General features: G+C 42.3%; 1 protein-coding gene across 12 annotated transcripts in view; it reads right to left on the bottom strand.

The window, feature by feature from the left end:
* SNX19 (sorting nexin 19) overlaps positions 1-15657 on the bottom strand; it is a 114127-nt gene that overhangs the window by 61095 nt on the left and 37375 nt on the right. For 2 of the 12 annotated variants that reach the window (XR_004053509.1, XR_004053508.1), the window contains exons 11-13: positions 14190-15198; positions 11195-11403; positions 7572-9886 (exon numbers count right to left, since the gene is read on the bottom strand). Coding sequence is in view for 3 of the 12 variants with exons in the window: in XM_010370849.2 (XP_010369151.1) it covers positions 15066-15198 (133 nt within the window). In the remaining 9 variants the exon portion in view is untranslated. Of the gene's footprint in view, positions 1-7571; positions 9887-11194; positions 11404-12544; positions 15199-15657 lie in introns of those variants that run through there. The other 10 variants (XM_010370849.2, XM_030917412.1, XR_004053511.1 and 7 more) reach the window with 9 other exon arrangements.

The raw sequence follows: 15657 nt of genomic DNA, 5'->3' as shown, positions 1-15657 counted from the left end.
CTGGTTCTGAAGGAGCTCCAGAAATGGGGACTCAGGCATTCAGAGATGCCTGGGCGAGCAGGGGGAGTTTAATGTGGACCTTGAGCAAAGGACCAGGCAAAATGAGAGAGGCAGACTGTTTAGGCAAGGAAGGAGTGAGCAGAGGGAGTGGGCAGGAGTGGGCATGGCCTAATTGGCAATGGCTTGGTTGGAACAAAAGCATCTCACATCAGAGCCATGGGAAATAAGGGGTGTGAAGAGGCTAATCAAGAAGGAAGGAAGCCGCCTGATTCCTCAAGGCTGGATAAGAAGGTGCTCCTCTGAATTCAAATGAGATTTCATGATCTACATGGTTAGGACTTTGATGCTGTTACTCTAGGAAAGGGTTAACGGTTTCCCCTTGAGGTCTCATTCTCTAAGTGCTGAAAGAGCTGTTTACCTCACAGGCCACTAGGCCCCACCTGCCCTAGAGGCCCAGTTAAGGGAGGACGGCTTCCAGCGCTGCCTCCAGGGCGGTCTTCTCCTGTGAATGGCTGCTCTCTGCACTCTGCCTAAGCCTCCAGGTGCTCAAGGGCCTGGTGACCAGGAATCACCTTTCTGAAAACCAACCGGACTGGCCCAGAAGTGAGCCCATCTCCTCCCAGCCTCTGTCTTCCTGTCCCTACTCCTGAGCACGAAGATGTGCAAGACCCTAACTTACTGGAGCACGGCTTGGAGCCTGGGGCATCAGACCCTGTGTCCACTGAGAACTGTGGATGTGGAATATGCCCAGGGCTGCATTCTGAGCTGTGCCTGCCAGCCACACACTGGTGCCCGACTGCTGCACCATCTATGAGATAATGTCTCTCCATTTTGGGATTGTGACATAGTTACATCAGACCTCAATGGCCAGTGCTTGCATTCCAGGCCTGAGATCAGTGTGACAGCAGAGAAACCTGAGCTGCGAGGGACATTCTCAGGCTCAAAAATCACAAACCCGACAGGGAAAGGAATTTGATCAGAAAACGACACCATTTAGGTTATTTTAATGCCTGGATTTGAGCTGCCCTTTAAGCAGAGCCCCTTCTGTCGCAGGACTTTATTACCAAGTGATCCCAGCAGATGACTTTCACTTGTTTTTAACTGTAGAACAAGGTCATGTTTGGTTCAGGCATACTACATGGAGTGGACTTTGGGTGACAGGATAAGCCCTGGCTCAGGCCTGTTTTTCCATGCACACAGCATGCAGGTTGACAAGGCAGAGGCCAGGTTCTGCGGCTTTGTAGCAAATGACCTCCTGTGGGTGCAGAGAGAACTTCTTCCACTCTTGCACGTACGGTTCCTAAAAATTCTACCTTTACTGAGGCACTGTACTGTTGAATGCCACTTAGGCATTCTTTGATCATCTGAAACTTGCAACTAAGAGATGGGAAGAGACAACTGTAAACAACTTAGAGGTGACCATTAGTGCATCAAACAGTCAATCAATTTATGAATCAAGAAACATTTGTATGTCTATTTACTAAGCATTTTTGATGTGCAGGAGAGAGTACAAAGCAACATACAACACAGTCTTCATTCTTAAAAAGTACCTAATAAAGGTATGGAAAACAAGATTTGTACTCAGAGAACTCTAAGACAACAGTCAAATACTCAAATGGCCTGGCCCTAGTGGTAATTCCAGCGGACAAACAGCGTGAGAAAAGGCTGGGAGACAGTAATAAACATGTGCCCACTGCAATGAGCTACCCAATCAAGTCGTTTTAGCTCCTTAAGATGGCAGAGGAGAAGACCCTCTTCCCCAGAAGAGTGGGAGTGTCTGCCTTCAGGCTGTCAGCAATATTAAATAAGAGTGCTTGGTTTATACATTTTAAAAACGTAAGGTCTGACATTCTGCCCAGAGCAACGGAGTGCAGTGTGGTTTAACAGCAAAAGGACTGAACAGAGTGCCAGGAACCCTTAGCTCTAGACTTACTGAACAGAAAGACCTTGGGTGAACTTTTCATTGAAACACTGAAGGCTTTAGGTTCACACCTGTATACAAAGGATAGTCCTGGTGTAGGGCAGCAGAAATGCCACTGAGCTAGATGCTGGAAGACCCAGGTCCTGGCTTTGCTAATAATAATGACATTTATTATGCACTGTGTGCTCGAGGTTGTTCTTAAATATATTAGCTCATTTAGCTCCCTTGCCCACCCAATCTCTGTGAGGAAAGCACTATTCTTATGAGCATTTAATGGACAAGAAAAGTAAGCCACAGAAGTGTGAAATCACTTTCCTAAGGACACAGAGCTAACTACTGGCAGAGCTGGGATTCTACCTGGTTGGTTGCCAGCATAGTCCATGTTCTTAATCCCTGTGCTGCTGCCTCCCAATAAACTGGGCGAGTGATCTTGGGCAGAAGACAAACTCTCTGTATTTCAGTTTCCTCTTCAGCAAAATGAGGATATGAGTATTAATAACTTGCCAAATTACCTTAAACAGTGATTGTCAAAATCTAAATAAGACATTGGAAATGAAATACTTTGTGATATAAAAAGTCCTATACATGTGTGAAGTCTGTTCCTCAGAGGAATGATGAAAAGATGAAATGAGATGGCTGGTGGGAAACGCTGTGGGACATGAACATAAAAGTGTGACTTGGATGATCAGTGCCACCACCATCCTGGAAAAGACTAACTGGCGGTGAGCAGGCTCTTGCACTCCGTGAAAATTTCAGGATGCAGCTTCTTTTACATATCTGTATAGTATCTTTAGTCAACTTGATTTTGGCAGGTTTAAAGATGAAAAATGAAGGATAGGAAATTTTTATCCTAGAAGCCTAGAGAAAGTCAAGTATATTCCTTTCAAGAAGAGAACCCCAAGGTTTCTTTCCTTTCTTCCTTCCTTAAATTGAGACCTAAATGAGGTGGAAGAAGTCTCTACTGAGATGAGACTCATTTTGAGGAGAAACATGGAGACTATCATCGTTGTTCCGGAATCTGGTCATGCACTAAGAGACAGCTTCCGCTCCCTATCTGGTATTACCAAGCTGGACAGCGACTTTTCTATGATCCAGTTCAACTTCTTTGTATGGAAGAAACTGAGGTCTAGGGAAGTGAAGAGATTGGTCCAAGATCACTAGAACTCATAACTACAAGGCAGTTCTTCTGAGGCCAGGCAAATGTGTGTTCCTCCCCATTTCACTGCCTTTCTTTTGGGTGGGTTTTGGGTGAGGGAAATTTTTATGAGAACCCACATCATAATCCCGCGACAATTCCAAAGAACAAAATGATTTTAAAAAAAATCTGTTCTCTGAAATGGCTCCATCTCTGCCTTCATATTGCCTGAAGAGTTAGACACAATCTGGCTGAGTCTCGAAGATACTCTGAATCACCTGTTTTCTTGTGGTAAGAAGGTGCTTCCAGAAGGCTGATTTTTCCCTTTTCATGCCTTCCCTTTTCACGTACTGGGGCACAGACTCTCTCATACTGACAGGAAGAGAATTAGCCTCCTTTGGTGTTACTGCTCCTTCCCACTTTAGCTCAGCATTATACACATAAAACGGGTGGGTGTGGAGCCCTTTCACCAGGGACTAGGTTGCAGAGTCTGTTACTGGAAAAAAAAGCAACACCCTTTTTGAGCCCAGAATTCATCGGATTTTTTTCCTGTGGTGATACAGAGGCCCCTTCACCTCGGCAACCAAGAGACTACAGCTGGATATGTGCTTACGAGATGGGTCATAGTTAAGAGCTGCCAGCCTGGGGTCTCTTTCTGGGACATTTCCACCTTAGATTAGACAGGCATTGGAGTCAGGAGCTAGCTGGTTACTGTAGCAACAGGCCTTCAAAGCTTCACATTTCAGATGGGAGCTGCTATGCTATGAAACTTGCTCAGGACATCCTTTTTCTCAGTTTGAGGTTAAGTACTCCTCCGCCCCCCACCCCCCACCCCCCACGCCCAGTATATTTTCTTTTCTTTTTTTTTTTATTATTATTTTTTATTATACTTTAAGTTCTAGGGTACATGTGCATAACATGCAGGTTTGTTACATATGTATACTTGTGCCATGTTGGTGTGCTGCACCCATCAACTCGTCAGCACCCATCAATTCATCATTTATATCAGGTATAACTCCCAATGCAATCCCTCCCCCCTCCCCCCTCCCCATGATAGGCCCCAGTGTGTGATGTTCCCCTTTCCGAGTCCAAGTGATCTCATTGTTCAGTTCCCACCCATGAGTGAGAACATGTGTTTGGTTTTCTGTTCTTGTGATAGTTTGCTAAGAATGATGGTTTCCAGCTGCATCCATGTCCCTACAAAGGATGCAAACTCATCCTTTTTCAAGGCTGCATAGTATTCCATGGTGTATATGTGCCACATTTTCTTAATCCAGTCTGTCACAGATGGACATTTGGGTTGATTCCAAGTCTTTGCTATTGTGAATAGTGCCGCAATAAACATACGTGTGCATGTGTCTTTATAGCAGCATGATTTATAATCCTTTGGGTATATACCCAGTAGTGGGATGGCTGGGTCATATGGTACATCTAGTTCTAGATCCTTGAGGAATTGCCATACTGTTTTCCATAATGGTTGAACTAGTTTACAATCCCACCAACAGTGTAAAAGTGTTCCTATTTCTCCACATCCTCTCCAACACCTGTTGTTTCCTGACTTTTTAATGATTGCCATTCTAACTACAAACCACTGCTCAGTGAAATAAAAGAGGACACTAACAAATGGAAGAACATACCATGCTCATGGATAGGAAGAATCAATATCGTGAAAGTAGCCATACTGCCCAAGGTTATTTATAGATTCAATGCCATCCCCATCAAGCTACCAATGAGTTTCTTCACAGAATTGGAAAAAACTGCTTTAAAGTTCATATGGAACCAAAAAAGAGCCCGCATTGCCAAGATAATCCTAAGTCAAAAGGACAAAGCTGGAGGCATCACGCTACCTGACTTCAAACTATACTACAAGGCTACAGTAACCAAAACAGCATGGTACTGGTACCAAAACAGAGATATAGACCAATGGAACAGAACAGAGGCCTCAGAAATAATACCACACATCTACAGCCATCTCATCTTTGACAAACCTGAGAGAAACAAGAAATGGGGAAAGGATTCCCTATTTAATAAATGGTGCTGGGAAAATTGGCTAGCCATAAGTAGAAAGCTGAAACTGGATCCCTTCCTTACTCCTTATACGAAGATTAATTCAAGATGGATTAGAGACTTAAATGTTAGACCTAATACCATAAAAACCCTAGAAGAAAATCTAGGTAATACCATTCAGGACATAGGCATGGGCAAGGACTTCATGTCTAAAACACCAAAAGCAACGGCAGCAAAAGCAAAAATTGACAAATGGGATCTAATTAAACTAAAGAGCTTCTGCACAGCAAAAGAAACTACCATCAGAGTGAACAGGCAACCTACAGAATGGGAGAAAATTTTTGCAATCTACTCATCTGACAAAGGGCTAATATCCAGAATCTACAAAGAACTCAAACAAATATACAAGAAAAAAACAAACAACCCCATCAAAAAGTGGGCAAAGGATATGAACAGACATTTCTCAAAAGAAGACATTCATACAGCCAACAGACACACGAAAAAATGCTCATCATCACTCGCCATCAGAGAAATGCAAATCAAAACCACAATGAGATACCATATCACACACCCAGTATATTTTCATAGCAGAGAGGAGGTCTGGAGGAGACAAGAGCCTAAGGCTTCACCCTTGCTCACTTGGAACTAGGCATTCTTGCTGTCATCTGGTTTAGTCAAGGGGGTTGTGAGGGGTGTGGGCTCCATTGTGAGTGTAGAAAAGACAGAAAATTGCCAGATGGGGATGAGGATTCCAAGCCTATCAGGAGGAAAGAAATATGTTACTCACTGCCACAAGAAGGTTGCCAACTTCATTTACGGCTCAGCAACCGCTTGCAGGCAAAAATCTGTTACATGCCTGTCACTAGGCTATGCACCCGAGGATGGAGGCACTAGCTGAGGCTTACGAGATAGAATAGATAAGGAGAAAATTGTCTGCCATGGTATATGCTGGAAAAACTCTGGGAAACAAGACAATCTGCCTCCAAGGGATTAATAGTCCAGTAGGGAAGACAGACCAACAGGCAAACGCTAAGGGCAGGTTAGAAAGAAGCTTGACTAGTGTAGGTGCTTCAAAATGAAGACAGCTGTTTACGTCTCAATCAAGTTGTGTGGGTCCAGCCAATTTAAGATAAGCTTTGTTTAATTACATTTTATGTTTGAAAAGGAAACTTCATTACATTGCCTATCAGGGCAGGTGAGTAAAAAGGCACATGGAACTATATGAACAGATGCCATCAACAGGTTTTTGCTTTTACTTATCATCTTTCCCATTTCAGCATTAACTACTCAGTATTTTCTCATCAGCTTTCAGAAAGTTTCTCATGGATAAACCTGTAGAGGGATTTGGGGAGAGGAAGCTTTATCAGGATCTCTGGAGGCTATTTTATATTTTCCAATGTCTGAATTGTTTTTACAACAGATTTTCCACAGAAAGTTCAAGTGTCTAAACTTTCTGAGTCTCAGAAGCTGGGACTTAAAACCAGGGGAAGAGATGTGAATGGCTAAACTTTCTAGTTGTGTGAATAGTTTGCAACATATAAAGAATTGGTCAAAATGTTGATTCTTAGGGTTGGTGGTTCTTCTGACTTTACAGAAGAGAATATTTGGCCAAGTTTCCTCACACAATATCAATTGTGGAATCAAGTACAGGGACTATCATGCATTTAAGGTTCACATATAGCCTTAAGTTGGTGTCCATATTGATTTAACTATCAAAAAGACAATTAGATTAGTGGGGTAGCCAAGTCACCTACAAAGACTGATGAGCTGATCTAGAAAAAAAAAAAAAAAAGGAATAAAGAAAAGCAATTTTGAAGTTCCGTGAGAACAGGAGAAATGACAGATACGAGTTTTTTGAAGAAAGTTTCTTCTCTGTTGCTATTTAGTTTTGTTTTTAACAAAGGAGTTTCAGAAATGAACATAGAGATGTAATTGGGTGAGGCTGCCTGCTAGATGAAGAAAATTTCTGACTTGGGAAAAATCCACAGAAATCCTAATCCTATTAAAAACTGAGGTCATTCCACCCCAACAGTACTCTTTCTTCCATGTCCAAAAGCAAACATGGAGCTTGCTTGTGTTTCAATACAAGCTCTTGCCTCAGTCCTCTCTAGATTTCTAACAGGAGGTATATAACCCTGCTCTTCAGCAGAAAGACCACAGCTATTCCTGCTGCATCCACATATGCATGCTTACTTCCCTTTGATCTGTGGCAATGAGCTCTGGCGCTGCAAATGTCATATGCCATCCGCAAACCCACATGGATGCAGGGTACACACCTGAACAGGGGGTAGCCTCTGATGAAAACATTTGAGCAACAGATTTCTTTATCTCATCCAAATAGATCCACTGAAAAGGAAACTTTTTGGGTCCCCACCCACATGCAAGAAGTACAAAGCTGTCTGGGGCAGGTCTGGTACAAATGAGCCAGTGCCCTCCACTGGAATAAGTGGTTAATCTCAAAGAGGTTTACAGTGGTTTCTCCACATACCTTCACCCTTCAAGCCTTACCTGCAAGCATTTCCACAAAAGTCACCAGCACACTATCTTTGGGATGTGGAAGGTCGGGAGAAAGGAATAAACAAAATGAAAGGAACAGTATCAAGATCCAGACTTATTCACAAAATTTGCCTCTTAAATAAACAATCTTTAATTAAGTAAACTTTAATATTTATTTTGTACCTATCGTGCACTAGGTATCTACATATAGTTGGGGGGCATAAGGACATAATGGGACTAAAAAAGATAAAAGTTATGTTTGTTGCCCTTGAAGAATTATAATCTCTTACTGAGGACTTCATATACATGCACATTGACTAGAGAGGCAGTGTAAATAACTAAAAAGAAAGTGGGGAGAGTTTTGGCTGGTGCAATCAGACAGTGCTTCTTGAAAAGGGAACTTGAACTGGTGCTTATGGGCAGAGGTAGTCTACCTGCCCAGCCAGAGGAGAAAAGGTAATCTACCACGTGGAAGGAAGGGCATGAACAAAAAAAATGAAAGCAGGAAGGAACATGGTGGTTTGGGCAGAATAAAAAATCCCTAGATTTTTGTGGAACTTTCTCATCTAACCTCCTGCCTAAATCATCTATAATACATTTTGTCCCCAAGAAAATGTTCTACTGCCAACCAAGCCCATATGATTCTCCTAGAGATGCACGAGTCCTTAATGAAAGCTGCCCTTGCTATTCTTGAAAAAGCCACTTGCATTTATAGATAACAGAGGGTAAACTTTACAAAGTGGCAAGGAACTGGCCTGCCGACAGCTCACTGAATTTGGATTCCATGCAAGCAGCATGTGTAAAGGAGGTAAACTCCAAAAGTGTTTTTCCTCCCTTAATAAGGTCTAGTCTCCTTAGTGTCAAGGCATGAAAAGCAGATATTTCATACCAACATTCATGGTTAATCTTTTTGATAGTTACAGGAGTAGAATGATTTTTCACCCAGGGGTGCGGGCAAAAGGGCTGATTACCTATGCTCACAAGTCACCACATCCAGTTGAACACAGTATAAACAAATCATTGCTTCTGTTGATATTTGAGTCCTTTTGTCTGCAATCAGGGACTTCTGTGTTTATCGAGCTAGGTCTTTACTCTCATGGATTAATCAAAGTTTCTGGAAGCAATCACAGTCAACTCTGCTTATAACAGGGTGCAGCACGGAACATAAGGTGGGAAAAAAGACAAAAGTGTGGATGATTCATACATTATTCACAAACTTACCTTCTTAATCACTACAACATTTTAATATTAAAATTAGCTTACACTTCCTAAACAAACACTGACTGGTGACAAAGGGATGGGGTTAAAAGGAGCAGATAATGTCACTTCAAGAAATGTTTTCTAAGTTTGGATCTTGATACTGTCACCTTCGTTTTGTTTTTTCAATTCTTCCCTCCTAACCTTCTGCATCCCAGAGATGGTGTGCTGGTGGCTTCCATGGAAGTGCTTGCAGGTAAGGCTTAGAGAGTAAAGACAGGTGGAGAAACCAGGTTCTGTCAAGCTGGTGAAGAGACATCAAAGCCAGGAGTAATTCTCTGCAGCCTGTCACATGCTTGTTCCTGCCTCCAAGAAAGCAGAGTTAAAATGGACTTTCAGACCAGAGACAGGTGAGGGTGACAGGGAGGCAGCGCAAGGCTCCACAAGTCTGAAAATAGCATCATGAGTCTGCCAAGGTGACTGCGGGTGCCCAAATTTCCCCTACCACTGCACGGTGGCCTTGGCTTTACAGACTGTTGCCACCAAGTCACAGAACGAAAAAGATTCTGATGATTTTCACTTGTTTCATGCTTGACAATTAACACATTCTTCTGGATTTCCTTTTTTTTTTTTTTCTCTTAAACCAGTCAATGTCGTCTTTGTGTAATACGAAATATCAGGCAAGTCTTAGGATGTGGACATCATGTTTGGGGCAATGTCTCCCTCACGGCCTCTCTCATCCTTTATACCATAAAAGACTGATGGCAATAGGCTAGCTGAACTTCACCCTTTGATGGTTTCATTTTCTTGTCTACAAAGGCAGGGTGAGTGACTGCTGCCCTGCGATTTCTGGCACTCCCAGTGGAAAGGAGGCAGAGGGGCCAAGTTATGGCAAAGCACGCCCAGTTAGGCCTTCAACTACAAAAGTATCATGGTTTCCCTTCCTCCCCAGTTACCATTCTTTCCTTGGTTCCCATTCCCTTCCACATCCAGCAGCGTGGGCTAACCTTCCTCTCCTCATCTTGGGAAAACACATCTTGCTCCGGTGCAAAGTTAGATTGGACCAACAGCCGGTGTGGACGGAGCGGTGGGAGGTACGGCTTGCCAGGACAGCTTGGCTGAATGGGTTCCTGCAACAAGGCATCTCCAAATGCTCCCTGCCCCTCCAACAGCAGAGGAGGGTGATAATCATGCTCTCGACATTTTCAGAGCATAGCACTTACACTTTTACTAGGCCTTACTCCGGACCTACTGAATCAAAATTTGCATTTTAAACTGATCCGACGCGAATCACACAAACATTACAATTTGGTAAGCAGTATTCTAACTCACTAGACCTCAGGGCCATAAACTATGACTCATGAAACAAATCTGGTCAGCTGCCTATTTTTGTAAATCAAGTTTTACTGGAACACAGCCACACTTGTTTATGAATTGTCTACGACTGTTTTTATACTACAATGGAAAAGCTGAGTAGCTACAACAGAGACCATACTGCTGCAAAACCTAACATTTAGTCTCCAGACCTTTACAGAGAAAGTTTGCTGGCTCCTATACTAGACTGCAGACTCCTTGAAAGTGAGAACCTGGTCTTGTTCTGCTTTGTAAGGTAGAACGGCAGTTTAGTATAGTGGCTATACATGTAGGCTCAGAGGCAGACTGACATGATTTGTATCTAGGCTCTATCACTCCCTTGCAAATGACTGTGGGTAAGACATAACCACTCTGTGCCTCATGTTCCCCATTGATAAAATGGGGATATATTAGACTGGTGCAAAAGTAATTGCATTAAAATGGCAAAACTGCAATGACTTTTGCATCAACCCACTACAACAGAACCTACCTTTAAAGGTTGATTTGTGGGTTAAATAAGTAAACATATGTAAAGACTCTAAGTAACGCTCTCAGAAAATGTTAACTATTAGCTGGTACCAGGCATTTTGAGAGTAGACAGGGGATTTGCTTAATGTTGGCAGAATGACCCATCCCTAGAGCAGACACTGTCTATCAACACCCATTCTCTGCTTCTTTCTTGCTAACATCAATTATTTCTGTAGATATCTGACCTTCACGGAAGATGACCTCATCTCTGGGGGCAAATACTATTGAAAGTCAATCACAATGCCATTCACAGTGTCAGTGGATTGGCATGAGGTGGGTAGTTCTAGCCAATGAGTCATAAGAGTTTTTTTTTTTTTTTTTTCCTTTGATTTGGGGTCTCACTCTGTCACTTAGGCGAGAATGCAGTGGTGTGATCATGGCTCACTGCAGCCTCAAATTCCTGGGCTCAAGTGATCCTCCTGCCTCAGCCTCCCTAGTAGATGGAACCACAGGCGAGAGCCACCATGCCCCACTCATTTTTTATATTTTTTGTAGAGACAGGGTCTTGCTATGTTCCAGGCTGGTCTTCAACTCCTGCCCTCAAACAATCCCCCTACCTTGGCCTCCCAAAGTGTTGAGATTGTAGGTGTGAGCCACTGTGCCCGGCCTAGAAGAGGACTCTTGAAGGACTTCTGGGAAATGGTTCCTTTATTCCTTAGAAGAAAACACAGAAGAGATGCTCCTGTTCTTTTATGAATGTTATCTCTGGGAGTGATGCCTGAAACTACAGCACCAGGAAGGCAGGCAGTCTGAGGACACAGCTGACCTAATTAATGGCAAGGAAGAAAGATGGAAAGAATTCAGGCCCCTTAAGAAGTCTCAGAGTTGCTGAATCACCAAACTCCTGGGCTTACCTACTCACATACTAATGTTATGAAAGAAAATAAATTTTCCTCATAATTTAATTCCTGTCCAGAGCATCCTGATTCATATAGCCAGGGATCATAGTTACACATATTTTTACTTCATCCAGGACCTAACAATTGGTGTTGGGTGCTAAGAGCAAAGGAAGAGCAGTAGCTGGAAATGAATAACCTGGGTAGGACACAGGAAGACTCAAAAATGTTCTAGGCTACGTAAATCAAAACCACGAGATATTAATATCACCTAATACCTTTTAAGATGTCATTATGAAAAAACAAAACATTACAAGCGTTGGAGAGGATGTGGAGAAATTGGAACCCTTGTACATTGTTAGTGGGAATGTAAAATGGTCTAGTCAATATGGAAAACAGTATGAAAGTCTTCAAAAAATTAAAAACAGAATGATATATGATCCAGCAATCCTACTTCTGGGTATTTATGTAAAATAATTAAAAGCAGGGCCTCAAAGAAATATTAATACTCCCATGTTCACTGCAGCATTATTCTTAATAACCAAGGCATGGAGCCAACCCAAATGTCCCTCAATGAATGAACAAAGAAAATGTGGCATAGCCATACAATGGAATGTTTTCAGCCTTAAAAACAAAATTCTGTCACATGCTATAACACAGATGAACCTGGAGGACATTATGCTAAGTGAAATAAGTCAGTCAAAGAAGGACAAACACTGCATGATTCCACTTATATGAGGCGTTCAAAGTCGTCAAACTCACAGAAGCAGAAAGTAGAATAGTGACTGCCAGAAGCTAGTGGGAAGGGAAATGAGGGGATGCTGTTCAATGGGTATAAACTTTAGTTATGCAAGATGAAAAACCGGAAGCAGTCTGCTACAAAATAGTGTGCTGCTTCTAGTTAATAATGTACTATCTCAAAATAAATAATGTTCTATACACTTAATTTAAGAGGGTAGATCTCACATTATGTGTTTCTTTACAACAATAAGAAAATCACCTTGTAAACTGGAAATTTCCAAAATGGAAATTGGAGTAGCTTGTATTGTTTTTAAAATTTATACATGCTCCTAGGCTCAGGTTTAGGAATTTATTTTCCATTTAGGTTTTATTAAGTCTAATCCAAAAATGTGAAAATGGAACTGTGAGTTATATGTGATGACAAAGTACAGCTTTCTTGAATTCAAATAATCAATGGCAAAGATCACATTTAGAATTGGACAGAAAGAACACAGCATCCCTGTCTCGTCTTTTTTATAGATATTAAGAAAAGGGAAAGTAGTCTTATTTCAAATATCAAAATTCTGACTTAAATGAATAAAATTTAGTCACGAGTAAATACAAAAACAAGCAAACAAAAAAACCTTCCTGGATTAGCACAGGCCCAATTCTTCCCTGCCTTTTATCACCCTGTCAGCTGGGAGTATCTTTTCCAGATACCTGTGGCTCTCTACCAGTTGTTACTCTCTTGTTGTCTGAACCTGCTACCCAAAATTGGCAGGTAATTTTCAAAGTTGTGATTGTTCCCTTGGCAATATCCATTATTTCCCTCCTGGGTAGAAGGAGGATCTGAGGACAGCTTATCTTTTTGGGGTACATGGAGTAGAGGTGGGGACTCTTATGCAATATGAAATAAAAATAAGTTCTTTGGGCTGGAAGTGTCAAAAGATTCCTTAGAATTTACAGCCACAGGGATTTCATGGTGTGTCTGATGTACTGATTTTGTGCCACATTTCAGCCAGAACTGGCAGCAGATTCAAAGCAACACAGGTGGCTAAGTACACATGAAGGGAAGGTATGGGGAGAGAAAAGTGGCATAAAACAGGGCTGCCCCCCTATGCCCATCGAGAATAGGATCTTAACCCTCACTGAAGCAGCTGAATGATCAGCTCTAATACATTGGCTGGACTCCTGTAGGTACTCACAGAAAGTAGAGATGGTGAGCAACCTTTTCCTGTCAAAGTCTAGGGCTGGAGATGCTTCAAGAACTTTGGAGCCATAAAGTCACTGTAATGGTCAACTTTTAAGGCTAGAAGGAGCCATGAGACATCTCATTCATCTCCTTGCCTTTGGGCAAGAATTGCACACCTAAGCCTCCCAAATAAATCAGACACAATTTAGGGTTAAAAGCCTCCAGAGGGGCAAAAAAGTAAAAAGATTTTACAACTTTCTCTCACAAACCACTTTGTGTGCTCATCACCTACTTCAGAATCTAAGAGAACTTTGACACTTGTTTTTGACACCCCATTGCCTTCTCATCAGTCTAACTCCAAGACCTTCCTTCAAGCGGCAGGCTCTGGTAATTCGGCGAAAGCAAGGCGCTAACAGGCAAGTGTGAAGCCAAAGGGCTCGCAGTGACATCCTTGACACCTTTTTGCCAGCTATTCACATGTGTTTAATATACAGCACTTCCCTGTGACTGTCTGTATCCTTTTCCATCACCATTTATCCTTCTCCAGCAATTCCCAATTGCTTTGCCTTGCTAAGAGATGTTGCAGTCTGATAAAACACCTTTGCCTTCATGCTGGTGTTGTTAAAAGACTAATTATAACCATAAGGAATGGGAAATAAGAAGCTATTCCCTGTAAGTTTGCTAATCTTATCTGTTCAGAATAATAAAAGTTCTCTGTCAAAGACTTACAAAGGGAGGTTTCATCCCCCAGGCTTGCTAGTCCTACTCTCTGTGCATTCTTAAGACAGGAGGCAAGTACTTTACCTTCTCCTTGGAAAAACTGAGGCTGGATATGCAGCTTGTCATGCAATTTTGCTGAAGATATAGAGAGGGTCATCAATTCAAAAACTCAATTGCTCTAGGGCAGAGGGTTGGGAGAAAAGCCAATAAATAAAATGTGTGGTACAAATGCCTTTCAGGAAAGGGTGTAAAGGGTGGGGTGGATTTACCAGAAGCTTTGGCAGTCAGTTTTGAGTCTTCTGGAAAGGAAAAGTGTAGCCTCCCGGGGAAGCAACCTCATGACATCTTCCACAAGGCTGATGTGTTGGGAAACAGCAACACATGAGCAAGAGGTTCCTTGAAAAATTTTCTTCCCTCCTTCTTCTTCTGGAACTGTTGGGAAACTAGATTAGACCCAGGAGTCTGGTTTGTGAGAATGGCCCTGAATGAATTTTTAGTTTCCGGTTAGGAACAGAGAGCTCAGAAGGTTGTTTTCTCCTCCAAGGAAATCTGGCCACAGTTTTTTTCCTGTTCTATCCAGAGCTTGTGTGCTGGTGGATTAAGCACATGTGTGCACAGGGCCAGGATTCTGGCAAACAATCTCAGGGAGGATGGCAAAAGGAGAAGCAAAAGGGGCTCATTCCTCTACCTCACAGCTTCTTTTCCCAAAGGAAACAGGATCTACTCACCAGCAACAATCCCAGTGTTCCAAAAGAAACATGGAAATAAATGTGCATGCAACTGGGACACACATACCCCTGTCACCTGCTACAAATGGAGCAGAAGTGGGAGGGAAGTGAGCCACTGAGAACCTAGGCCTTCTTAGCTGTAGCCTATTTCAAGAGGGCACAGGCTTCCTGAATGGTCTTTGGTGGCCGAGTAACTACTTCCCTGAACTTGGAAGAAAGCGTGAATAACCAGCTAAGAGGAGACACCCATCCTCTTAGAGTTGCCTGGGGTATCTGAGGCAGAGGTGGTAGCAGCAGACTTCTCAACAGAGGCACTGAGATCCAAGAATTCCAGGATGATGTCCCCAAGACAGTAAATCAAATGCCTGAAACAAATGGGCAAAAAACTTGGGGTTTGGCTCAGTCAGGAAACACAAGATCCTGTTTATGACATTTATTTTCTCCTCCTCCATCACCGATATGCTAAACTTCAATAGCTTGATGAAACTTCTGCTAAGAAATTAATGTTTTTTGAACTAATAAAGCCTCTGGCCCTAATAAAGGTAAGAACAGTTGTATATAAGACTAGTTTTACATAACATCAAGTTTTATAAAATTCCATTTCTCTTTACGTAGTTACATTAGCACTGCGCTGAGGAACTGTGCTAACAAATCCTTGAGATGTCAGGTTACTAGACACTTTCAGAGCTCCTGACTACTGCTCTTTCTCATAATTAATTACCTTAAATTTATAGGCTGCCTTACAGGCAGTGAGGCAAAGCCAGGATCCTTGAGGAAGTTAACAAACACAGTCTACTCTGGGGTAGGGTTTGAGTGTAAGATTA

The sequence above is a fragment of the Rhinopithecus roxellana genome, chromosome 15 (genome assembly GCF_007565055.1).
Source record: "Rhinopithecus roxellana isolate Shanxi Qingling chromosome 15, ASM756505v1, whole genome shotgun sequence".
NCBI lineage: Eukaryota > Metazoa > Chordata > Mammalia > Primates > Cercopithecidae > Rhinopithecus > Rhinopithecus roxellana.
This window is presented reverse-complemented; position numbering and strand designations above follow the sequence as displayed.